A 24,670-nucleotide genomic window follows, 5' to 3' on the forward strand; every position below is an offset into this window, starting at 1 on the left:
CACCATTCCTTGGTTTTATAATAATTGGAAGTGTTAAGCTTTAATCTAATCAGAGTGATGTGTTTAAGAGCTGATGAACGGCAGTCAATATGGCCAGAGGCAGTAAAGTGTGTGTGTGTGTGTGTGTGTGTGTGTAGTGCTCACGAAGAAACGGAGCGGTGCAGTAAATCTACACAGTGAGAGAATAATCATTATTGCTCATCTGGTTTGGGCCGTAAAACACAGACGTTAGAGGCACACATTCAGTCTCACATCTCATTCCTTTCTTTCTACCTGTGTGATGAAATGTGGTCCAAACCTCAGCTATGTAATTATCAACCTGACAACGTGACCGCCGTTAAGACAAATGTCTTTTCTGTCCCCTCCAGTGCTCCTTCCTGCCCAAGTTTTCCATCCACATAGAGACCAAATACGAGGACAACAAAGGGAGCAACGATAATGTAAGTAGAGCTGAGAGTGTCGTGCGGTTGGGAGCGTGTGTGTTGTGTGGGTAGATCATCTGACAAAGATAAAAAGGGATCTCAGCATGGCTTTTCAACAAGTGTTTCGCAGAATCTCCTCTCTTGTATCTTTGCCAGTCCCCTGTAGCACAAAAGTCTAATTTTCTTTTTTTTTGTCTTCCCACATTTTCACCCGATCTTCTTGCTTCAAAGCCTCCCAATCAGAACTGGCGAATTCTCTTTGTCAGATGGTGACCGCACCGTTATGCCATCCTTTAGTTCTGTGAGATTTTGCTCATATTTTGGGTTAGGGTTAGGGTTAGCACTCATTCTGCTATGTTCTCAATCCTGTAGGTAGTTTCTCCACAGTGTGATCAAGTCTTTCGGTAACATTCATGTGACTAAATGATGAAGTTACGGCAATTAGGTGCAGTTCTTGCAGAACATCAATCTCAAAAACGTAAAGAAATCATAAACAATTGCCCTGATTCTGTAGCTAAACATCACAATCAACAACTAAAAGTCACAGAAATGAATCAGTTCAGATCGATATAATGAACGTTTCTTGGCCTGAAAATTTTAAAACATTATTGCCAAAGCACACAAACACTTAGAAATAAATCAAGTAACAAATATTGAAGCAAAAAAACATGTTGTCTTTCCCTCAGTACCACTTCAGACTTTGGTGGCAGTCTGAAGGTTACACAATACTGCCTCGCTGTAGTGGAAAACAAAAGGCCGCAGCTCCACTTAGTGGCGGCTCGTGGGAGATGCAAACCCAGTATGATGGTTTCGCAGACGGTCCCAATTTCACATTTGAAACTGATCGTAACAAGAGGAGGTGTTTTAGAAGTGTGTGTTTGCTCCTTCTGCTCTAAAGTTTTCACTCCACCGCCTTCACCATTTTTTACCGTCTTTCTGTTTTCCATTATTCTCCCTCGTCTCTTTTAATAACTATTTCATCCCTCTCGCTGCCCTTACACCCGCTACACCTGTATAACAGTTAGTGTAGAAAGTATCTCTGTGACGCAGGAGCGGTGAAGTAGTTGTGAAAGGAGCGGATAACCGGCCGACATTGCTTTGCTGTTCATGTGTGAGTCAGACACAGGAAGAAATCAGTGACCACACGGAGTGAGTCACATTCATCCTCACAGTTTGTTTACTGTATTGTCTGAGAGTAAAGCAAGAAGGAAGGACACCTGTGCTTTGTACTTTTAAGACCAACAGGATATGATGTTACAGCCAAACCCCCTTAATAACCCCTTTGAACCTCTGCTTTCCTGTACAATAATTTATTTTCTGTATTTGAAGCTGCCCCGTCACAACCGCACCAAGTGACAGGGGAAATCAGAGCAACATCATCCAACAGCATTTGTCAACCCCGTCATTATTGATTTATCCGTCCACCTAACACACGTCAAACTGTTCCCTGTTCCTCAGATCTTCGGCGGCGAGCCCAGAGAAGAGGAAACCGAGGTGTGCTCCATGGACATCGTCTATGATGAGATCCCCGAGCGCCACTACAAGGAGTCAGAGGTGAGCGTAGTCAAGACCTCAGGATACACATATTCATGTTTGAGCTACCAGTAGCTCGCTACCTGTGTCTGAGTGGCTCACTAAAGGTTACAAGAGTATTGACATAAATTTGATAAGTCACATTGTAAACCAGTTTAAATTTCTATCCATCCAATCAAATTCACAGAAAATGTGACACAAAATGATAATTTGCCAATCGTCCGACAATTAAACGAGTTGCGCTGCTTTCAAATTTCATGACATCAGCGACCACAGTAACATTAGGCGATGTTAGCAGACCAGCAAGCGTACACCAGATTTGACAATGACCGCAGGAACTAGCCAGGCCAATAAAAAGGAATGGGTGATGACAAATGTGTGTGTCTCATTTGCGGTGCGAGCGTTTCAGATGGTAAAAGATGTAACGTCGAGCGCCACTTCACCAAAGTCCACGGCAACTTTTCACGGGACTTGGTAACAGTTTACGAACAGAGAAGGTAAAGGAGCTGAAAACAATGCTTAACAGACAACAGTCTCTGTTTACCAAACTGACGAAGAAGGCCAACGCTGCAGCAGAGGCTTCGTTTAGTGGCGCTCATCCTGACGAAACAAAAAGCCCTTCACCTTTGGCGGTATTGTAATAGAGGCGATGACTGCGGTGGCTGTAGTGTTATTGAAGGACTATGAAAGTAAGACAGAAATGATGTCTGCTGTACAACTCGGTGGCGCTATGTGTGTGAAGCTCTCGGCCACTTTCATTCTGTCAAATTAGCTCTCAGAGGAAAAAAAGGTTGGAGACCCCTGGTGTAAAGTGAAGAGGAGCACAGAGCGGATGAATACGTGGCAGAGAGAGAGAGGATGAAAAGGAGAGACTGGAGGAGCGAGTATGGAGATGAACAACAGCGAAGCAGAGAAGTCAACAAATGAGAAATGAGGAGAAGGGACGCCGTGTGAGCAGATAAACAGAATAGAGCGTTATCTTTCTGGAGCAGCGCCGGCTCCTCTTTCTGACCACCAGCTGGCCGTCTGCCTCCTCAGAGTTTATGCATGTTTATGTGAGCGGAAGGTGATGGACATTAGCTGTGGTGATCTGACATTTGTATGTGTGTGTGTGTGTGTGTGTGTGCCCGTCTATCAGGGTGTGATGGTCATAAAAAGCTGAGCTATTAATAACCAAGAGGGGTCCTGATGTCACTGCTGTGGTGTTTTATTATTGACACTTCCACACACACACACACACACACACACACACAAACACACCTCCCACCAGGCTTCTTCTGCTTTTATCCTCTCACAGCTAAAAATAGCGAGCGAGCTAAAAGTGGATGTCACATGGTCGATGTAAATATCATTTGGTTTTAGAGACAGATGGGTTTTGGAGTCACACCTGACGATGCACCACGGAGACCAGTTTCACACATGAATGAAGTCAAAAGCATCTGTGCTCTAACAGCAGGTGTTTTGCTTTGTGTTTTTTTGCTTTACGTGCTGGACGCAGACTTCACCACAGAGTTTTCTTATTCAAATAAAACACAATGGTCACAGACATACTTGTCTCACACTCGGGCTCCATAAAATAAATAATAAGAAGAAGAAACTGTATTTATATAGCAGCTTTCATACACCAAACACAGCTCAAAGTGCCCGATCAGACAGAACGTTTTTGCAGTTTGCTGCATCTTTTTTTGTGTTGTTGTTGCTAAGCAACAACCTAATGAGTCCTAACACAAGCATAACACAAACCATGAACTGTACGCTGCCTAAGAGTTAATAGTACAGCTTAGATTAATTGAAAACAACTTACCCAAAATCTCAAGAGGCCGCACTGATTTGCCTCCTGCTGTTTTCTGCTCAGATCATGGTGACTATACGGTTGGTAAACTCATAAAGCTCCAGGTATCCAGCAAGAGTCAGCACAATGAGAAAAAACGTTAATGACATCGGACGCTTTTCTGCTCTGAGTTGAATTTTTCTCAACTCAAGGTGTTTCGGTTAATTTTGAGGTAAATATTGGGGTAATTTGTCAGTAATTCTAAAGAAATTTCAAATAGTTTACTTGCTAATTATCACCTAATTGCCATGAAATTTGCGGACCTGTAAAATGAAGTGTTACCAAACATTTTAAAAACGACACTCATTATTATTTCTCATATTTTCCTTCTTTGTCTGCCAATAAACTTTATGACACATTTTATGCACGGACAAATGCAACAGGCCTCCACTGCGAGTGTTTTCCCAGCAGGAATGGAGAGAGTGGTGTATCACCCCCGCACACACACACACCCCCACAGTCAGACACACACACACACACACACACACACACACACACACACACAGTCAGACACATGACCCTAAGACAAATGAACACTACAGCTTAATTAGTCTATAGGGAGCAGTGATTAATGCACTTAAAGCTTGTGATTAGGGGACTCCCACCATGCAGCCTGGCTCTGCATGAGGCTCGTAAGGAATGCAGGTGATCCTGTCCTATAGGCAGCGAGGAGGAAGTGTTGTGTTTGAGAGAGATAAATGATGGGAAGGTATGGGTTGAAAAACTGTTAACCTATCCTTTAAGATAATTTTTTTTTGTATATATACATGCATGACGTGTCTCTTACTCTTACTGTACAGAAGTGAAGCCAAAATATCCTGGATACGGGAGCTGCATCTTGAGATTTTGACGTTATTTGGAGCCAGAGTCCGGGGCCTGGAGCCGCGGTATCGAGGTCCCGCCCACACAACCGCCCGAACCAATCGCGAGCAGAGCACAGCCGTAGCTTGTCAGCGAGAGAGACTCGCAGCTATCAATCATGACGTCTGACCCCCTTTTTATAGCATCGAATAACTAATTAAAACCAAACACCAACACTTGAACAAACATCAGCGTGATAAGAGCTACCTAAAATGACAGAAACCAGCTTATTTGACGTCCTTTGACTTTATATTTTGGCTCATGTCCCATCCACTAACATGGAGGGGGGGGCGGGGTTTATGACATATACTGCAGCCAGCCACCAGGGGGCGATCCAGATGTTTTGACTTCACTTTTGGGGAGCTGTCATGTCAATGGGAACAACATTGTAATAAGGTATAGGTTGAAAAACAGTTAACCGATCCTTCAAGAGGATTTTTGGTTTTCCCGTTTTGCAGATTTTAAGAGAAATAAGAAGAATTTATGATTGCTCTAATCTGGTCTCTCTCTGCCTTGCAGGACCTGCGGTATTTTGCGTCGAAGAAGACTGACCGAGGCCTCCTGCAGGAAGGATGGATCAACAGCCAAGAGCCCATCATGTGCTCCTACAAACTGGTCACAGTGAAGTTTGAAGTGTGGGGCCTGCAGACACGTGTGGAGCAGTTCGTTCACAAGGTCAGGAGAAAAAATAGCCTTTCCTTTCTCAGTCAAACTTTTTGACCCTCATAGAGCGGTGTCGGCGCTAGAGGCGTTTCATTTTCTGCTCCGAGAACACGTGACTCCCCACCAGTTGAACCAAATCAGATGTTCCATTTCCACCTTCTACAGTATCTCTGCCCTGTTCACATGCTACAGATTGCCTCGCACCACCTCCCTTTACTTCGGCTGCACACCTCATATCTCCTGTTTCCCAAATCCGTTTCTCTTAGCCCTCTACAGCATCCGTCTCTGGGGTGAACCGTCCCTGTGCTCTCCTTGCCCGAGGCACACAAACACACACACACTAACACCGACGGAGCTATTACTCACATGCTAACACCGGGAGTGACTCATATTAATCACATCTCTCCAAGGATGAACGGAAACATTTAGAAGTTAAAACTGTTTAAAAACCCTCAGTTAACTCTGATTCACATCCTCTCTCCTTGAACTCCCTCTGTTCCTCTTTACCTCTCTTCCTATTTGATCTTCCTCTGCTTCCTCCTCCTCCTCCTCCTCCTCTCTTTTTTTCTAATTCTGCTCAGGTGATTCGAGATGTCCTGCTTTTAGGACACAGGCAGGCCTTTGCCTGGGTGGATGAGTGGATTGGTAAGTTTGTTAAAGATGACAGCGCTCATGAAACATGGTCAGTTTAATGTGACTCATCTCAAGATTACAGTCTGATAATGTGGCAAAGCCCTGATCATTTTTTGTTAATGGCCACTACAGACAAATGGATGTATAGGCAGGGATTCAGTGGAGAGTAAATTCACTTAAAGGGTTCTATGTAAGAATCAGAAATTGCTTGTTAACAGTGACTCCTGTGGCCGTTAAGTCAACGAAAGTCAGTGTCCTCTAGTCCCCCCCGAATAGGATAAGCAGTTACAGATGATGGATGGATGGATGGATGGATGGATGGATGTTTAAAGGTACTATATGTAGCAATTTACATGTATTATTTACTTTGTATTGCCAAACTGTAAACGCATTGTAACGTAACTTAAAACCCGAGACCTTCCTCGACTTTCTCGGTTGCCTATAACAGCCTGTGGACTGATTTCTATGTAAAGGACTCGGGACTGTTTTACCGGGAAAATCCAAAGAACGTGACGTTTATGCGCGCTCCCCCAAGCGCCTCGCCTCTTTTAAGCTTCCCTACGGCGCCAACAGTGTGTAGCTAACGTAGTAAAATACTGTCTTGTGTACTTAAGTTAAGGTTATCCAGTTTGGTGTAACGTAGCTATGTGGCACGGATCTGCTGTTGGTTGCTTTGTAACTTAATCTCATGAAGTAATTTGCAAACTGCAAGCTAGTTAGTATCATGGAGCCAATGGTCCAGATAAATAAAGAAACATTACAGAACATTATGTAAGGGTTAATGCCCGACGAGGTGTCCATTGTCAGGAATTAATGGACAGCGTGAAGGGATGTCAGAAAGCTGACTGCAGTTAACGGCCACAGGTTTCATTAATACGAAGGATTTCCTGAAAGGTACATACTGTAGTACCTTTATGTATAACTATAGCCAACGTCCATTTAGTTTCCTGAGCAACTGACTGTTTCTATGTTAATCATAAAACACTGTTTCACTGCTTCTGTAGCATTATGAAGCTCCTGTCACTCTTTGACGTGTGTGATCCGTCCCAACAGACATGACCATGGAGGAGGTCAGAGAGTACGAGCGTGCCACACAGGAAGCCACCAACCTGAAGATCGGCACCTTCCCCCCCGCCATCTCCATCTCAGAGACCCCGCTGCCATCCAGCACCCGCAGCGGCCCCAACAGCGCCCCGACCACGCCCCTCTCCACAGAGGCCCCCGAGTTCCTGTCCGTGCCCAAGGAGCGCCCCAGGAAGAAGTCCGCCCCGGAGACCTTGACCCTGCCGGATCCGGGCCGCAGGGATTCGCTCTTCAAGCTGCCCAGCTTTTTCTCCTGGAACTCCAGTCCGCAGCCAGAATGAGAGCGGAGGCCGCCGCCCGTCAACCCGTGGATCAGTAGAGGATGCCTGCCCAGCACATCCCACAATGCCCCCTCAGCCAGTGGAAGTGAAGGAGACGGATCCCAGCCCCCTTCTGCAGACTCTCGCCGGTGTTAACAGTTAAAGCCACCAGGTCCAGACAGGCAGCCTGGTCTCCACAACGTCCTGCGAGGTGTAAAGGTATCGTAGTGTGTCCCATTGAAGAGTCTAACAAAAGCAGCTGGAGGCTCCTCATACTCCTTTCCGACAGACAGCATTAGTCAGACTGAGTGTAGCGTACATTCCTGAAAATGTTTTAGATATGTTGAGATTCAGTCACTGCACATTATCTTCACATGTACAGAATTAGTTTGTTTCTTCTGCTTTAAGCATCGGAGTCTCTGGCGTCGTTAACTGGAGCTTGTGGTGGTTTGACGTATCTGTTTATGTGGTCGGGACTTTTACGACAGATTCCTGTCGGCCACTGTATCAGTTGAGTATTTCACAGTCAGGTGTACGGTGATTCTTGTATATAATGTATGAACATTATTTAACCGGTAAAATGTCAAAAGAATATCTATCATATCCAGTGATGATGCTGCTATGAAATGTGTATTTTAAAGAGTCTTCTTTACGTGTTTATTATAGCGAGTTCTGTCTGTGTTATGTGATTGCATGATTTTAACTGCAGAAGCTGCTTTTTAAATATTAAATGTTCTCTTTGTTATCTCAGTCTCACACTTGATGTTGTGTTTTTACATGCTCATGTGGTTTGCATGTTTCAACTGTATTTCTTTTGTCATACTGTTGATGGGTTTTGTATTCAGCAAATTAAATTAAATCCTGTTATATCCATAATTGTGTGAGGAGTGTTTGTTAATACCATTTATTCACTCAAAGCAAATATACTCATAACTTAAAGTAGTTCAGAAGCCAAAAGTATTTATTAAGATTTAAGATATGCAGAGTGTTCGTGGGACGAGGGCTGTCACGATATCAGATTTGCACTACGCGATAATTGTGGCCAAAAGAATTTATGATATTACCTGTATCGCGATATCTATAAAAAAAAATATATATATATATATATATTAAAAATTCATCTATAACTTGCGTTTTGTCTCTTTTTTGGCAAATTAATTACACTACAAATATGAGTGTTGGGAGGTGGAGAGAGAGTCTGTAACCATAACTATACTACAGCATGATTTTAAGAGGCACTGCATTATTTGCACAATATAATGTGTATTGTTAACATATCAATATTTGATTTTTAAATAACGCGGTTATCATTAATACCTACATGGGACGCATATAAAACATTTTTCACACATTCACTGAAAACTTTCAGATGTGTATTAAAGGCATAAGACGAGTTTGAAGACTCTTGATCCTATTTAACTTGTTTATTATACTGATATTGAATAAATGCTATAATCAAATTACATTAGATCAGTATAAAGTTAACATTAAAGTTATTTCTCTGACCTCGATTCTTAATTTGCTTTCATTTAGAGAATGTGACGATACCAAACTTCATTTAAAATAACTTGAAAAATGTACATGCTTGCGCTGATTTTTAATCACAGGGGTGACACATAGAGACAGACAACCTTTCACGCTCACATTCACACCTACGGGACATTTAGAGTCAATAATCAATGCTAACACGAGGAGAACATGCAAACTCCACACAGAAGGGCCCCAAGTCGGGTTTTGAACCTGCGACCCTCTCGCTGTGAGGCGACAGCACTAACACAAACATTCATTTGTCAACGGACCACGCAGACCACTCAGATTTTTATAAAAAACTTTTATTTGAAAAATAATGACCTGAAGTGTTGGACAGCCACTTTAAAGAGTTTGACTTAGCAGGACAAACTAACACTAAACTCTTGGCAGCAGCTGCTGTTTTTTCCCATCACACCACATAATAAAAATAAATATTACAGTGTTCATGTTTTTTGTCTAAACACATATGACCAAACAATCAAAGCAAACTTTGCTGAATATTCCTCTTCCAATTTAACGACTTCATATCAAGAACATGTGAGTCAACAATGGCAAAGTTATGAATACAAGTCAGAGCTTATAATGTGCAAAGTTCAGTCAATGACGTTTATCTTTTAAAAGCAAGCATCCATACCCCTTTAGAAACCCCTAAAACATTTAATACATAACAAAATACAATGCTTGTACAACATAAGGTGTAATAACAGCACAGAAACAAATAAAATGAGGTTATGTTTTCCCATCCTTCCATGTAAACACAATAAAAACCTCCACCGAACGTGGAGCCAGCTGATAGATGAGTTAAGGGAGAAGAAGAAGAAGAGAAGTAGGCAGGAGTCTATTTCTGATGTGCGTGATTGAGCCATTTTCTTCCCTTCACTATCTTTCCTCTTTGGTGAGGCTGTTTGTTCTCCGGCTCTCCTTGAGGTTACGCATGGCATTGAGGAAAACTTCATACCAAAAAAAGATGAAGCCGGTCGACAGCGCAGCCTTCACGAGGCTGGGTGAGAGGCCTTTGAAGAAGCCTCGGACGCCCTCCTCTTTGGCTATTTGAACCATGCAGTCCACCAGGCCTGTATAACTCCGCACCTGCACATGAGCAACATAATACATAACACATTAGACCCAAAACGTGTGCTCCAGACATGTGAAACATGTCGTAGAAGAGCTTACCTGTCCAAAGTGAGCTCTGGCTGCCTCAAAGCCCCCCACCTGCAGCCTCTTCTTGAAAAGGTCAAACGGGTACGTCATCGTTTTGCTGAGCATTCCGGCTCCGCTGCCACAGACCAGGCTCCTCAGGTTTCCTTGAAGGGAGGACATAAAAAAGGAATAAAACTTCAAGCTGTGAATACTTCAAGCTGTGAATACTTCACGCGTGTGCTTAATGTGGTGTAATAACTGACCTCCTGAGTTTCCAGCTTTGGGTGGTGGAGCCGTCAGTTTCTTAAAGACGTTGTAGAAGAAGAACTGCAGCCCAGCGTAAGGAAACACCGCTATAAGTGTTGGAGTCAGGCCGCGGTAAAATGTCAGCACGCCCTCCGAGCGCCACATCGTGGACACGGCATGACGCAGGTTCCTGTATACCTGAGAAAACACATGAAGCATAATTAAAGGTAGGGGTCACAAAGTTAAATTCTTCCCAGAAGTAAATACATTTTTTTTTTGCAATAGGCCTCGCAATGGATGCGGTAGATCGCCGGAAGATCCGGGTACTTTTCCACTCGGAAGTCGAGCCATTTTGGCTTCATGCGCCACTGAGCAACTTTCATAGGAATGAACGGGGCCCTGCCTCCAACGCTGGATCCAGTTCTCTCTTCAAGACCTTTTAATACTTTCTAGAGCCTGTTTTGAGGAAGCTGAATTCTCAGTGTTTTGGATTTCTGTCTGAACAGGGGCTGACAGTTCTCCCAATAAAATCAACTCCTTTAATCCATTCAAAAAAAATTAAAAACTACGAGTTGACGTAAGAAATTCTTGACCACTATCAACAGCACTTTCTGACAGCTACTACGGTACATCAGCAGTGGCGAGTCCTACCTTGGTTTCTCCTTGAGCTGCAAAGCGTGTCCGCAGTGTGTCCAGAGGCTGGCAGACCACCGTGGCAGAGCAGGCAGCCAAGCCACCACACATGAAGTGAACTCCTGCCGTCTGGCTGTCGTACAGCGTTGACTTGTGCACCGCCTCCGTCAGAAACTCAAAACTGGCAAACTGCAAAACACAAACACACAGTTGGTAAGTAATTCTTGTAAATACAGAGGATAGTTTTTTGAAGTTTACAGGATCTACCTGGACAGCCCCGTAGCAGATAGAGAGGAGCTGTGCAGGAACATGGCCCTTCCAGAAAGCAGAGAGTCCCTCCTCTGAATAAATGCACCGGGACGCCTGAAATAATCCCCGGTACTTCCCCTCGGGCCTCTGTGAAGACACACTCTCAATCTGCAGCTGTGGGGAAAAAGAAATACTGATAAACATACAGGAAGCATTAATGACATTTAATTTCTATAACACTATTTTCCATGGCTGCCTGGTTGCAGTGGTGAGTCCTGACCACCGCACACTGACACATCCTTACCTGAAACCTGATTTTCAGCACATCAAGGGGGCTGATGAGGGCCCGGGTGACCATCCCAGCAGCTGACCCAGCCAGGGCTGCCTCCTCTGGGGCGAGGGCTACACCTTGAGCCCCGGGGTCGTAGCCCACCATGTCTCCACACTGTCAGATTCCTGTTAACACTGCAGAAAGAAGTCACAGTATTTGTGTTTTGTAATGTTAGCTCAGCATTAGTAAAGTCCAGGTACCTCAAAACTGATGAACTTGAGTAAATGTGTTTAGTTATGTATTTTGCTGTAGATATTGAAGGTATGAAAATCTGATAATGTGAATTATTCAAAACTTTGTTTGACTTGATTTTTGTTTGTTGGAATATGTAAACTTATGGTAACTTTTGCAATGTAAATACTGTAAATCTACTGTTACGGATATGTGCAATAACATGCTGATCACTCTGTGCAATAATCATATAATTATCTGACAGACACTTTATGCAATAATCTGGCAAAACTGTAATCTGGCAAAACTGTACATATTGTATTTTTATATTTTATATTGTGTTATCTTTTATATTGCACTATCTCCTTTTTTTATTGTATTATCTTTTCATTAGCACCTATGGGATTGTCACAATCTAATTTCGTTGTACTACACAATGACAATAAAGGGCTTGAATCTTGAATCTTGAATCTTGAATCTAAAAGCTGCATGCTGGATCTGGCTTGTATTAATGTGTGGTGTCTTGTAAACCCAGCAGCTGTGTGCATTAACACAATAAAAACAACTTCATTAGTATCAATATGCATCCAAAAACAAATTGTCAAGACTACAGTATAATAAGATATAATATTGATACTGGCAGCAGGCAGTGAGCAGCAGGTAGAGTAACAGTGACAGCATGTAGAGGACATGCAGTGGGACCTTGAGGCTAGCTAAGCTAAGCTAATAATAACAACAAAGCAGCTGTTGACTTTGTAAAGAGACATAAAGTTGCAACAGTAACACAGACAGACAGACACTTACCTGATAGTCAAAGTCCTGCATAAATACAACTAAACATCTATAATACTGGACCCAGGCACGCCCTAAAACATGCATTAACATTAAAGGAACTAGAGGCTGGTTCCTCCTGCAGACTGTCAGACTGGTATTACTTCCGGGTCAGATAGAGCAGACTACACCCAAGCAGAAATATATCGCGACAAGATGAATCCCTGCCTCACTTCAACCAACACGCCGGAAATAGCATAACCACCGCCTTCTTTTAATACATCTATAACCACCATGAACATAAGCATAACAGCAATCCCAGTTATTCGACAGATGAGATTTACATAATTAATTTGATTATAGATATAGATATAGATTTTTTAATTTAGATACCGTTACTGTCGTCAAGCCTAAAATATTGTAAAAGTATCAATATCCATCCAAAATCAAATTGTCAAGACTACAATATAATAAAATATAATATATAATAAAAAAAAATCATTAATTACATTTTTTATGTAAGTTCCCATAATTTCATCACATTTTTAATTTAATGTATTTTTTCTTTTTTGGTTTAAATTTATTTACAAATTATTTGTTTTATTATTATTTATTTAAAAAAATGTAATAACATTTTTGAATTAGATACCGTTTCTGTCGCCACGTCTAAAATATTTTTATAAAAGTATCAATTTCAATAATTAATTTTTAATAAAAACATATCTTAATCTAAACAAATCTAATCCAGACTAGTTCCTTTCACATTCTGTGTATTGATTATATTTTATTTCACTTTCCCTGATTTTATTTATTTATTGTATTATCAATATTATTATTATTATTATTATTATTATTATTATTATTATTATTATTATTATTTATTTATTTATTTATTTATTTATTTATTTATTTTAATTTGAGTTATTTATACAGTCTATGCTTTCAATATAAAACTTCCGAAATCGACGTTTGTGTATTTACCTGCTGTGACCACTAGAGGTCACTGTTCACCCGTGATGATAAACGTCTGATTAACATTGATTATTACTCTCATCCTATTAGCGTCAAGGCAGATATAACAGCATTTACGGGTAAAAACATTCAAAACAAATTTTTAATTAGTTCAAATAATCTCTGTGACTACGAGAATAGGAGAATTAAGGTCGATCCAGACGTAAAAAATCTTCATTTCGTTCGTGCTTATGTTATTTTTGGGCGAGGTCAAAGAGAGAGGCAGGGACTTATCTTGATCCGTGATGACTTCATCTTTGAAAAGGCTGAGTCCAGTAACGTCTGCTTAACTCTACGGAGAGGTACCGACCCGCCGGCCGGCTTATATGGACTGAATTTAGGTAATTTTAGGTAATTATTAACATATTATTTAAGAAATATAAGTAACTGGTCTCTTATTTGTCTGTCAAGTAAATATGTGACGTTAGTGAACCCGTTTCTCTCTCTTTTAGCCGGCGGTTGTAACGTTAAATGTCTGTTAACGTTAGCTAGATGTTCAACTTCTAACCGTCACTAACCGTTCTAACCGTTTTAACCGTTAATGTTTCTACAGTTGAGCTGAAGAAGCTAACATGCTAATGCTACATTAAGTTAGGGTTAGTTAGCAGTTGGTGTGTTGACAACAACAGCTTGCACACTTTGCTAATATATATAGTAGATTGCTCACTTTACTGTTGTATATAATGTGTTATTGCACACTTTGATAATATATATAGTATGTTATTCCATGTTTGTAATTTAGTTTTAGTAGTAGGGTATATTTATAGTGTATTCCAATATTAAATCTATCTATCTATCTATCTATCTATCTATCTATCTATCTATAGATAGATATATATAGATATATATTCCTTCAAATCACACATTGAAAATCTGGTTTCCAAGCTGAAACTTAAATTGGGTTCTTTATTTTTTATATATAAAGAAATAACATGACTACATAATAGTGATAACAAAACAATTAGGACAAGATATATATATAATAACAATACAGTAAATATATCAAAAAGACAAGTGTGTGTGTGTTGCGTGGAAGTGTATGGTTAATGTTTGTGAGGAGGATATTGATTTAAATATCTATAAAGAGTTCTAGCTTAGGTTACTTGTAACGTTAGTTTAAAGCTAGTTTAAAGGGACTGTTTGTAAGAATCAGTAATGCTTGTTAACAGCGACACCTGTGGCCGTTAAGGCAACGAAAGTCAGCGTCCTGTTGCTCGCGCTTGCTCGCTCTACATAGACATGAACGAGCATCGCTCAAAACAATATCACTCTATATTTCAGCTGCTTGGCAGTAATGTTAGCTGACCAGACGAAGGTCTCTCCATGAATCACTGCTGATCCTAGTGTTGGCTTTTCCTGCTTCAGCCTCCCGACCGCGGCCGGAGGGAACAGGGGAGACACCAGAGCTTTGGTCGGAGACGATATTGTTTCTCGCTGCGGAGCCCCGTCCCTTCACAAGACACGGGAAACCTCTGTTGGTCTGGAGGAGCTGCAGCATTTATTTCTGCACAAACGTCCACTGTACATTCACTAGATATTCTCAGAGCTAAACTAACTCTTCTGCAGTGAGGAGTGTGCGTGCATGCACGTGAGAGTGGAGCGAGAAAGCGAGAACGAGCGCGGTGTGTGAGTGAAGGCAAGCAGGCAGAGGAGCAGAGTACAGCAGAGACTCCGGTCCTGGAGACCAAAGTTACGGTCTCCCCCGCGTCCTCCGACCGCGGCCAACACTGTTTAACAGACGGGCTTCACTAGATAGAACTTTGCGGTTTTGGTGCTTCCTTGTAGTTTGTGTTGGAGTCTGAGTCTGAACAGCGTAGCCACACGCGAGCGTGCATGGGACACCGACCCGGCAGATTTATACGTGTAAGAAGTTACAAACTGTCCCTTCAAGTTACTTATAACGTTAGCTTAAAGCTAGCCTAAGTTACTTGTGATGGGCGTGTGTGTCTAACAGTATTAATACCTCACAGTTTAAAAGAATACTTGTGTTAAATCTGTTGATTAGAGGGGTATTTGGAGACCTTTTGGTTGACCCGGGTTAGTCCGTGTCACGTTAATCCCTCAGTGAATGAGCTCTGGGCAGCAGCTTGACAGTTTGATGACAGTACAGAATTCTGCGGGTTATTGTTGTCACAGATGGTTCTGCAGTCTCTGTCTAATGTGTTTGTGTCCAGAGCCTCTGAAAACACCAGTTTATATTTTGACTCCCCTAAAATGCATTAAAATAAAGTATTGTCTGATGTTTACAGCAGGTGTAATTGTGGGTGCAACCATCTATAATGGAAAACACTACTGATGACTACAGGATCCAGTCGTTTGACCTGGACACACAGATGTTGCTGAAAACAGCCTTGAAAGGTCAGCAGCACGTTACTGTCTTCTTTATCACTGACTTATAGGAAATTCAGTATCAAGTACATCTTTAGTAAATCTTTACTGCCTAATGCAATAACTCTCTAATAACACCTCACCTCTGTCTAACAGAGAACTCTCAGCTCTATCGTTTCTTTTTTAGTGTAATATTCTTGCACATGTTGAATTTTGCACGTATACATTTGCACATTTACTACCTCAATTATTATTATCTATTATCTTTATTTTATTAAAGAGCAAAACATTTTATCTTGCACATTTTGCTAACATATATAGTATGTTATTGCACACTTCGCTAACGTATATAGTATCTTGCACACTTTACTGATATATATAGTATGTTATTGCACACTTTGCTAATGTATATAGTATCTTGCACACTTTACTGATGTATATAGTATGTTATTGCACACTTTGCTAATGTATATAGTATCTTGCACACTTTACTGATGTATATAGTATGTTATTGCACACTTTGCTAATGTATATAGTATCTTGCACACTTTACTGATGTATATAGTATGTTATTGCACACTTTGCTAATGTATATAGTATCTTGCACACTTTGCTATTGTATATAGTATATTATTGCACACTTTGCTATTGTATATAGCAATAGCAAATATTGTGCTGCCCTCTTGGCCAAGTCACTCTTGGAAGAGAGATTTTAATTTCAATGAGTTTTTACCTGGTTAAATATATATAAGTTAATGTTGCAAACATGTCAAATCATTTTGAAAACCTTTCCCACATTGGCATGTTGTTCAGACTTCAACAATCAACCACTCAGCAGCCACTGTGTGAATGAGAAACACCTCAAACAATCTTTTTGTTAATGTGTTTTTTTTATCTTTCAGATCCGAGCTCAGTGAACTTGGAGAAGGTGTCCAGTATCATCATGGATCAGTCTTTAAAGGACCAGGTGTTCAGCAAAGAGGCGGGACGCATCTGCTACACCATCGTGCAGGTCAATACTGTTTGGCTGCTTGTTGTCACTGATCAAGATCACTGAGCACCATTGAGACAGAAGGATTTAAGACACCAGAGCAGGACTTAAACATCTGTTGAGTCTCTTTAACCAGATTCTTAATCCTATTTCCTTATTAATGCCTAACTGCCTGTTTACACTCCAACAACAGGAGGCTCTTAAACCAGCTTACCTGCAGCGCTACGTTTCCTGACTTTTTGTTCATCCTCCACCTTCTCTCTGAATCCGACCTCTCTTGGTCTCCTTACGCAGGCCGAGGCCAAGCAGAACAATGGAAGTGTGTTCAGGAGGAACTTGTTGAACCGCCTCCAGCAGGAGTTCAAGAACCGCGAGGAGACGAGGGGGCGCTCGCTGCAGGAGTGGGTGTGCTACGTCACGTTCATCTGTAACGTCTTCGACTACCTCAAAGTAAGTTACTTTTCTCGTTGACATCGTGTTATCATGTTGTCTTAATCATGAATACAGAGCGTTAGTGTTAAATAAGTCTGATCAAAGCATCTGTGAAATGGCTTTTCTTTTAGCTGTCACCTGATGTCTCTGATTACATCTTGTGTTCAGTGTAGAAGAAGTAAAACACCGTGCAAGTGCCTCTCATTGCTGCAACGTCTTGAACTTGAATCTTGCTTGCAAGTGTGGTAATTAGGGCTGTTAATCGATTTAAAATATTTAATCACATGTTTGTCCATAGTTAATCGTGATTAATCGCACAGTTTTTATCTGTTCAAAATGTACCTTAAAGGGAGATTTGTCAAGTATTTAACATGGGAGTGAGTAAATATGCTTGCTTTATGCAAACCTATTTATATATTTATTATTGGAAATCATTCATCATCCATTATCTGTAACCGCTTATCCTATATGGGCAATTTAGAGTCTTATTGGAAATCAATTAACACAAAACAATGACAGATATTGTCCAGAAACCCTCACAGGTACTGCATTTAGCATAAAAAATATGCTCAAATCATAACATGGCAAACTGCAGCCCAACAGGCAACAACAGCTGTCAGTGTGTCAGTGTGCTGACTTGACTATGACTTGCCCCAAACTGCATGTGATTATCATAAAGTGGGCATGTCTGTAAAGGGGAGACTCGTGGGTACCCATAGAACCCATTTTCATTCACATATCTTGAGGTCAGAGGTCAACGGACCCCTTTGAAAATGGCCATGACAGTTTTTCCTCACCAAAATTTGGTGTATGACATGGTTGGTACCAATAAATTCATTAGGTTTTCTAGTTTCATATGATGCAAGTATCTTCACTTTAAAACAGAGCCCGCTACAACCTAAAAATCACAAGTTGCGTTAATGCGTTAAAGAAATTAGTGGCGTTAAAACGAATTAACTTTGACAGTCTAGTAGTAACACAAGTGCTTAATATGTCAGTGGTGGGAAAATGAGCCTGGAAGGTGTGGCGGCCCAAGTTCTCTTTCACACTGACTCAGGTTTCATCCTTGATAATAGCCATTGTCGTCGACTCCTTTATGGTGACGGTCAGTGCTAATTTTTTCCACTTGTGCGAAAGGGAAATTAAATCAAGGGCTTAACACAGTCGGCTCAATGAAAGCTTAAGTCTTTTTAACTTTGATAACAGTTAGCTGCTGTAAGCACTATCTATGTTTGTCTGGACATTTAGGTGAACAACATGCCGATGGTGGCTCTGGTCCATCCTGTGTATGACTGTCTGATCAGGCTGGCCCAACCAGATGCTCTAATGAACGAGGAGGAGGTGAGAAACAGTGTGGAGTCATTTCTCCTTTTGTTATATTCATTTTAGTAGTTTAGATGTCAAATATTTTTTCTCTGTAATCTCTTATTTTTTGTTAATTTTGTTAATTTTAAATTTTTATTAAAAGAACAACATTTATTGATAGATATCATGTATATGCAGATATTTATCTATCCCCTCCCCCACTGGAGGCCGTCCTGTCCGACCTCAGCAGATTGACACGGAGGGTCGTCAGCTTGATTAGACTCACCTGGAGCTCTGAGCTATAAATACTGGCCATGTGCTCACTCACTCTCCAGTCCTTGTTGTCTCCACAGCACACAGGCCACACATCCATGCATCGCTTGCTTTGTTGATACTGCTGATCTACACACTCAGTTGTTCATTTGAGTTAACCGTAGTATAATAAGTTGTGTTGGTTTTAAGTATAAACTTGTGTGGACTCCCTCCTTGTCATGTTCCCTGAGCTGGTTTGTGACTAATGGTTCTTTAAATATATGAACGAGGGCGTCTTTATTTTCATAGAAGTCACTGACATCCCCTCCACCCCCCTCCTCCCTCTGCAGGTAGACTGCCTGGTGCTGCAGCTGCATCGCATCGGGGAGCAGCTGGAGAAGGTGAACAGCCCGCGGATGGACGAGCTGTTCTTCCTGCTGCGGGACGGCTTCCTGCTCCAGGAGGGCCTGACCTCTATGGCCCGTCTGCTGCTGTTGGAGATCCTGGAGTTCAGGGCCGGAGGCTGGCTGCTCAGCAGCACCGCCCACAAATACTACTACAGTGAGTTAGCTGACTAGGATTGTTGACGAGGACAGAAGGCGCTGAGCAGCTGTTTCTCCAGGTGCGTTAGCCGACCTTCAAGGACCTTGGATACCTCTCCTTAGTCCCCACTGATTATAAAACCAGCATATTGATGAAGGACAGCGACATCCTCCAGGAAAACAGTGGACGGTTTTGAGAAGACGGCGGTTCACAAACTGTACAAATTTAGATTTTGCTGGATTGTTCCCTGCGTTTGATAATATTACTGAGAGATGGTGCCGTGGATGTGGAATGTGCAATAGTTCAAAGAAGTTCAGTTAACGAGGTTTAGCCACATTCAGGTTCACTTTGTTTTAAAAGTTTGATTATAGCTAAAGAAGCTGGAGATGTTTTTTATGTTTTTTATTGATCTTTTAGGCATTCCTGTTTGAGACGATTTCAAAGTCCGACTTATTTTGACCAAAATCCAAAGGACTTGGACTAGACATTCCAGTCAGATACAAGCTGATTTGGTCTTTGCTTTACTTTTTTTTATTGTTGTGTGACCAAATTGAATTGAAGATTTTAATAATTTAGTTGAATATTTTTAGTGTAGAATTGACATTTTACTAAAGGTTTGAAATGTAGTTCAGAGGAAGTTTCTGCCTAATTTGTCCTGTAGGATTCCTGCGTTACAATTTCCTAACATGTTGTTACGCGAGGACGTTCCGTCAGATAAAGCGTTGTCTTAATTCAGGGACCTTCTTTTATTTTTTTATTTTTTTATTTTTTGTTACAGCTCAAATTATAAATAAAAGACCAAGAGATCGGTTACAGTTCATATTCAAACTTGTTTCTACAGATAAATCAATCAGATGTTCAACACATATCTCGATTCACACGTTTCATTTGTTAAACAACTCGTGCCAATAAAACAAGAACAGCATCATACAATACTTCTTGACGAAGACTAAGCTCTTAATTTGTAGTTGAGGTGCTGGAAGACAGTGGTGGAAGCAGTACTCGGATCATTTACTGAAATAAAAGTAGCAATACCGCAGTAACCGAAAGTAAAAGTACCCATGCAGAATCCTACATATATTATTGATGCATTAATGTGTACATCACTTTATTGTGGCAGCTGGTAAAGGCAGGGCTAATGTGAATTACATCATATACTGCTGTGTATTTTGTGAATTGTATCTTAACCAAACACTATTTATTTGTTGATCATATCTTGTATTAATCTGAAAAATAACTGAAGTCATCATATAAATGAAGTACAGTGAAAAAAAATTACTGTATTTCCTTCAATATTGTACCAAGTAAAGAGTGAATGAGTTTAGATACTTTCCACCACTGCTGGAGGAGTAGCTGTTTATCCTCCCGTCACATATATAACACTAATAAAGCTAGCAGAGAAGTATTTCCCTTCTGACTTCAGCACCACCAGCACTAGTAGCTACACCACAGTATGTAGCTGAGGAGTCTGTTGTTACCTTTGTTGATACTCAGTGACGGCTTTACAGTATTCAACCAAAGCTGTGCCTTGGATTCAGACGGACACAAGCATAAAGAGACCGACGTCATGTGGTTCAAATGTTACATCTCTTAGAGATGGCGTGATTTTTTGAAAAGCTGTACCTGTAATTACATGTAAATAAGTAAAGCTTAATATAAAATTGGCAGACAAAGAATCCCTAATGTTAGAAAACAACATAAATAATTTAATTAGAAGGTCGAAATTTTGTAATATATTTCCCTAAATGCTTTTTTTCTAGTTGTGTTTGAAGATTTGCGTATAAGCTTTGGTATTCTCCACCTCCTTCGGATCAAAACAAACTGAGGCTAAACAGGTTTAACAATGTATTAAACTGAACCTTAAATGAGTCCCTTAATGACGGGGCACAGTACTGACTGACATCTGTTTATATATTTTATTACACTGTTGCATTTTTACATTTCCATTTTTTATGGTTGGGTTGTACATTTAATGCAAATTTATTTGTTCTAATAAATCTTGGAAGTTTTTTCTTCAATCATGTGTTTATTAACGATACAACTGAGCATGACTGTATATCTTACATGATGCAATTTCTCAATACAAAAAGTGACAGTAGTCCATGTTACCCTTTTATGTTTCACTGTAGTCCTATAGCACTTTTTACAGCGTAGTCCTTCCACGGTGTATTTACAGAAGCGCTTTGTTGCTGAATCTTCCATGCGTCTTTGAAACGTTTGTTTTTCTACCACCAGCGGTAGTGAGCGTAGGCTCTGTTGGCTTCGGCCATCTTGTGCAGCTCGATCTTCTTCTTGATGACGTTGCCCTCCTTGACGGACGCTGCCAGCAGTTCCTGGGAAAGCTTTTCATACATGTGTGTGCGTCGGTGTTTGCTGTCCCTGCACTCTGTGATCATCCATTTCATGGCGAGGAATCGACGGCGGTTGTCCGAAAGAGGGATGGGCACCTGGGTGGGGATGGAGAATGAGAATATGAATATGATGTTTATTCTTTGTTGACACAAGAAGAGCACCGATATGCCTCATCACTCACCTGGTAGTACTTTCCACCTTTCTGTATGCTGGCCAGCCCGACCACAGGCTTGCAGTTCTCCAGAGCCTGGTGAAAGATGGTGTAGGGGTTACACTCGATCTCGTCTTTCTGCGCTTCTGGAGCTTTGTGGTATTTCTCCACCTGTTTCCTCTTTATGCTCTCCAAAGTCTGGAAGCAGAGAGAGAAGTTGTGATCATTAGTATACAACTGGACCAACAGCAAATCTTTAAACGGTGTTTGCTTTCTTACATTTGTCATGATCTCTCTGGCCAAAACCTTGTTTCCATCCTCCATCATCATGTTGACGAATTTACTGGAAAGTAAAGACAAAGATGATCAGCTGACATGAACTCTCAGATGCACAGCTTTGACTAAACGCCCTCCTGCAGTGAGCTGGGATGTTCCTACCTGAGGACCTGGTCGTCGAAAACAGAGCTGGTGACTCCGCTGGTTGCCGCCTTGATGGGTCGGAGCGTTTTGAGCTTCCGCTCCTCCTTCTCCTCAGCGCTCAGCTCAGCCTCTGGCGTGCTGTAGGCCTCCTTCCTGACCTCTGGCTCCAGATAGTACGGGTTGTATCTGCTCCACCTCACCAGGAACACCCTGCAAGCAAAGGACATGAGAGAGAGTTTATGTGTGAGGAGTGAGGACATAAGATCCATTTCAAAATCAGCAGCCTGAATGAGAGCTGGAACAATATTGATTATTATAAACTGATTATTATGTACAGAAGGTAATCAGCAACAATTCAGCAGTGATCGTAAAGTGACGAAAATTTACCGGCTGTGAATCGTCAAATTTGGACATTTGCTGGTTTTCTTATTCGTTTGTTGTTGTTGTTGTTTATCATAGTAAATTCTATTTATTCAGGACATTTTGAAGGGCATTTTTTTACTTTTATTTTTTTATTTATTTTGACTATTTTCTGACATTTTTAGAAACCAAATAATATATCCACTGATTGAGAAATATTCAGGACATTAATTGAAAAAAAAAAAAAAAGAATTAGTAGTTGCATCCCTAAGTGATTTAATTTGGTCTTTTAGATATGTTAATATCAATGAAATATAATCCCCAAACATTTTTGATTTCACATGTATGAAAGACTACTGACATTATTAGTCCATGTTAACTGTTAGGTAGTGTTTGCTGCTTTTCTCAGATTTATATCATTGTAAATTGAAATAACTTTCAAAAGTCTCTCATCTGGGAAACTTCTCTCAAAAGGACATTGTTTATGGTCTTGTCATGGACAATAACAAAGATGACTTTCTGGTGAATAACATTCTCATTCTTGGAAAATTTTATTTGCACAAATCCAAGTATATGGAAGTGAAACCTATAAGTTTAATGTGTTTCATTCTGACTTTCTTTCTTAAATAAAAGCCCTTAAAATCATGAAAAACAAAAATGCTTTGAAACTTCTTAGTATAATAGAAGAATATTAATTACAGGTACAGCCCTTAATTTAATTTATTATTATTATCAAGTATAATTTTACATTTTGTATCTGTTCTTGTTCTGTATGCACATTGTCCTTTTACTCTAATGCAATGATCTATGAGCCATGTTAAATGTAAATTTGAATTTGTTCAACCTAAAAACAATTTTTTTTTTTTTATTTAAATAACTTTAGGTTTTGGATTATTAGTTTAACAACATTTGATGAAAAGAAAAGATCAGTATTTTGTTGTTTGGTTACATTTTATAGATAAAAGATTAAAAAAATAATGGACAGATCAATCGATGATGAAAACAGTTGCAGCTATATTGAAGACAGTTTGCTGATCTGTTATTATTTAAGACACTTTCTACAGTAAATCATTGATTGACTGATTAAAGGGACATTAGTAGCAGCCTTGTTACTGAACAATACAGATATTAACATTAGCTATTAGCAAACACATAAATTATAACATTGTTAGGATTCTGAACTGCAGGAAAAATAACACAGTAATGTTATAAACACATCTAACACCAGCTGTTAAGTGTTAGAGTCTTTATAAAATGATAATCACCTCGGTGTCCAAGGTTTTAATAATGCTGAGATGGAGGCAGCCATCTTCACAATGTGTGTGAGCCAGTGATGTGTCGGTCACGAACGAGCCGGTTCAAAGAGCCGACTCTTTTAAGTCAACGATAAGAGCCGGTTCACATCCCACATTTTGGTGAACTATTTTCATAAAATAAGAGAAGAAAGTTTCCAAAGGAGCCTCCGTACTGTTTCCGGTTTGAAGTCTGGGAGCAGCAGCCCACGGAGGGAAAGCGTTCGTCCAATCAGGTGGGGACAGCCTGTGTCTAGTGGCAGCCCACAAAGCGTCCAATGCTGGGAAGCGTCGCGTCCCTTCGCGATAAAAAAACGCCCCTGTGGACACGTACCATCACTGTGACTGAATCTTGTGTTAATGACATCCATGCGACCAATCATGATGACAGACAAGGATCATACCATCAAGCAGGGAGGGGCGGCGCGCTGACGGTCTACAGGTACAGAGCAGGAGGGAGAGGAGGAGAGAAAGAGAGAGAGAGGAGTGCAGTGCGCGAATAGCAGACAAGATGAGTGACAGTCGGTAACGAAGCAGCATGTAAAATTACGATATTCTGGAAATTATAAGGTTTAGTATAATTATATTGAATAATTTAAGTGATATATGTGCACACATACTAATCAAAAATCAAAACTAAATTTGGCTGAATTATAAAAGGCAGAAGTTGTAAAATGAAGAGCCGTTTGGGATCCGAAAGAGCCGGCTCTTCTTGGTGAGCTGAGCCAAATGAACCGGCTCACTAAAAAGAGCCAAAATTCCCATCACTAGTGTGAGCGTCCGTTAGGACCCCCAGGTTAGTACTTCCTGCAGATGCCTGCGAAAAAATAAAAATAAAAATCATAAATTTGAAAAATAAATGTAACACAAATTTGA

At 40.7% G+C, this 24,670-nt stretch overlaps 4 protein-coding genes across 6 annotated transcripts in view; 2 read left to right on the forward strand and 2 right to left on the reverse strand.

The window, feature by feature from the left end:
* pitpnc1a (phosphatidylinositol transfer protein cytoplasmic 1a) overlaps positions 1-8,162 on the forward strand; it is a 47,638-nt gene extending 39,476 nt beyond the window's left edge. For both annotated transcript variants that reach the window (XM_037791586.1, XM_037791587.1), the window contains exons 5-9: positions 369-440; positions 1,881-1,976; positions 5,167-5,322; positions 5,892-5,955; positions 6,997-8,162. In XM_037791586.1, the coding sequence (XP_037647514.1) occupies positions 369-440; positions 1,881-1,976; positions 5,167-5,322; positions 5,892-5,955; positions 6,997-7,307 (699 nt within the window). In that variant the 3' untranslated portion in view covers positions 7,308-8,162. The remainder of the gene's footprint in view (positions 1-368; positions 441-1,880; positions 1,977-5,166; positions 5,323-5,891; positions 5,956-6,996) is intronic.
* Positions 8,163-9,104: 942 nt separating this feature from the next.
* On the reverse strand, positions 9,105-12,583 carry slc25a19 (solute carrier family 25 member 19). Its single transcript, XM_037791589.1, has 7 exons — positions 12,391-12,583; positions 11,389-11,549; positions 11,103-11,258; positions 10,854-11,024; positions 10,220-10,400; positions 9,990-10,120; positions 9,105-9,905 (listed from the first exon to the last, which is right to left on the reverse strand). Exons 2-7 carry the CDS (start codon positions 11,518-11,520, stop codon positions 9,696-9,698), a joined length of 981 nt encoding a protein of 326 aa, XP_037647517.1. The 5' UTR covers positions 11,521-11,549; positions 12,391-12,583; the 3' UTR covers positions 9,105-9,695.
* Positions 12,584-13,562: 979 nt separating this feature from the next.
* Positions 13,563-20,829, forward strand: mif4gdb (MIF4G domain containing b). 2 transcript variants are annotated; one of them, XM_037791602.1, is made up of 6 exons: positions 13,563-13,719; positions 15,618-15,726; positions 16,599-16,708; positions 16,982-17,137; positions 18,368-18,460; positions 19,027-20,829. In XM_037791602.1, exons 2-6 carry the CDS (start codon positions 15,648-15,650, stop codon positions 19,252-19,254), a joined length of 666 nt encoding a protein of 221 aa, XP_037647530.1. In that variant the 5' UTR covers positions 13,563-13,719; positions 15,618-15,647; the 3' UTR covers positions 19,255-20,829. The 2 variants fall into 2 exon arrangements, with proteins under 2 accessions (XP_037647530.1, XP_037647528.1); XM_037791600.1 differs by having other exon boundaries at positions 13,585-13,709.
* A 291-nt stretch (positions 20,830-21,120) lies between these two features.
* On the reverse strand, positions 21,121-23,920 carry mrps7 (mitochondrial ribosomal protein S7). Its single transcript, XM_037791598.1, has 5 exons — positions 23,768-23,920; positions 22,161-22,352; positions 22,002-22,065; positions 21,753-21,920; positions 21,121-21,666 (listed from the first exon to the last, which is right to left on the reverse strand). Exons 1-5 carry the CDS (start codon positions 23,809-23,811, stop codon positions 21,445-21,447), a joined length of 690 nt encoding a protein of 229 aa, XP_037647526.1. The 5' UTR covers positions 23,812-23,920; the 3' UTR covers positions 21,121-21,444.
* Positions 23,921-24,670: the final 750 nt, after the last annotated feature.

The sequence above is a fragment of the Sebastes umbrosus genome, chromosome 14, assembly GCF_015220745.1.
Source record: "Sebastes umbrosus isolate fSebUmb1 chromosome 14, fSebUmb1.pri, whole genome shotgun sequence".
Taxonomy (NCBI): Eukaryota; Metazoa; Chordata; class Actinopteri; order Perciformes; family Sebastidae; genus Sebastes; species Sebastes umbrosus.

What these genes read in the sequence shown, in the direction of transcription:
- slc25a19 (XM_037791589.1), bottom strand. Translation starts at nt 11,520, where the DNA reads ATGGTGGGCTACGACCCCGGGGCTCAAGGTGTAGCCCTCGCCCCAGAG. An exon ending in TCTGCTACGGGGCTGTCCAG is followed by an intron (nt 11,025 to 11,102) that starts GTAGATCCTGTA and finishes TGTGTTTTGCAG; the next exon opens with TTTGCCAGTTTTGAGTTTCT. An exon ending in CCAGAGCTCACTTTGGACAG is followed by an intron (nt 9,906 to 9,989) that starts GTAAGCTCTTCT and finishes GCTCATGTGCAG; the next exon opens with GTGCGGAGTTATACAGGCCT.
- mrps7 (XM_037791598.1), bottom strand. Translation starts at nt 23,811, where the DNA reads ATGGCTGCCTCCATCTCAGCATTATTAAAACCTTGGACACCGAG. An exon ending in TTAAAACCTTGGACACCGAG is followed by an intron (nt 22,353 to 23,767) that starts GTGATTATCATT and finishes CTTTGCTTGCAG; the next exon opens with GGTGTTCCTGGTGAGGTGGA. An exon ending in TTCGACGACCAGGTCCTCAG is followed by an intron (nt 22,066 to 22,160) that starts GTAGGAACATCC and finishes TTTACTTTCCAG; the next exon opens with TAAATTCGTCAACATGATGA.
- mif4gdb (XM_037791602.1), top strand. Translation starts at nt 15,648, where the DNA reads ATGGAAAACACTACTGATGACTACAGGATCCAGTCGTTTGACCTGGAC. An exon ending in GCTGAAAACAGCCTTGAAAG is followed by an intron (nt 15,727 to 16,598) that starts GTCAGCAGCACG and finishes TTTATCTTTCAG; the next exon opens with ATCCGAGCTCAGTGAACTTG. An exon ending in CTCTAATGAACGAGGAGGAG is followed by an intron (nt 18,461 to 19,026) that starts GTGAGAAACAGT and finishes CTCCCTCTGCAG; the next exon opens with GTAGACTGCCTGGTGCTGCA.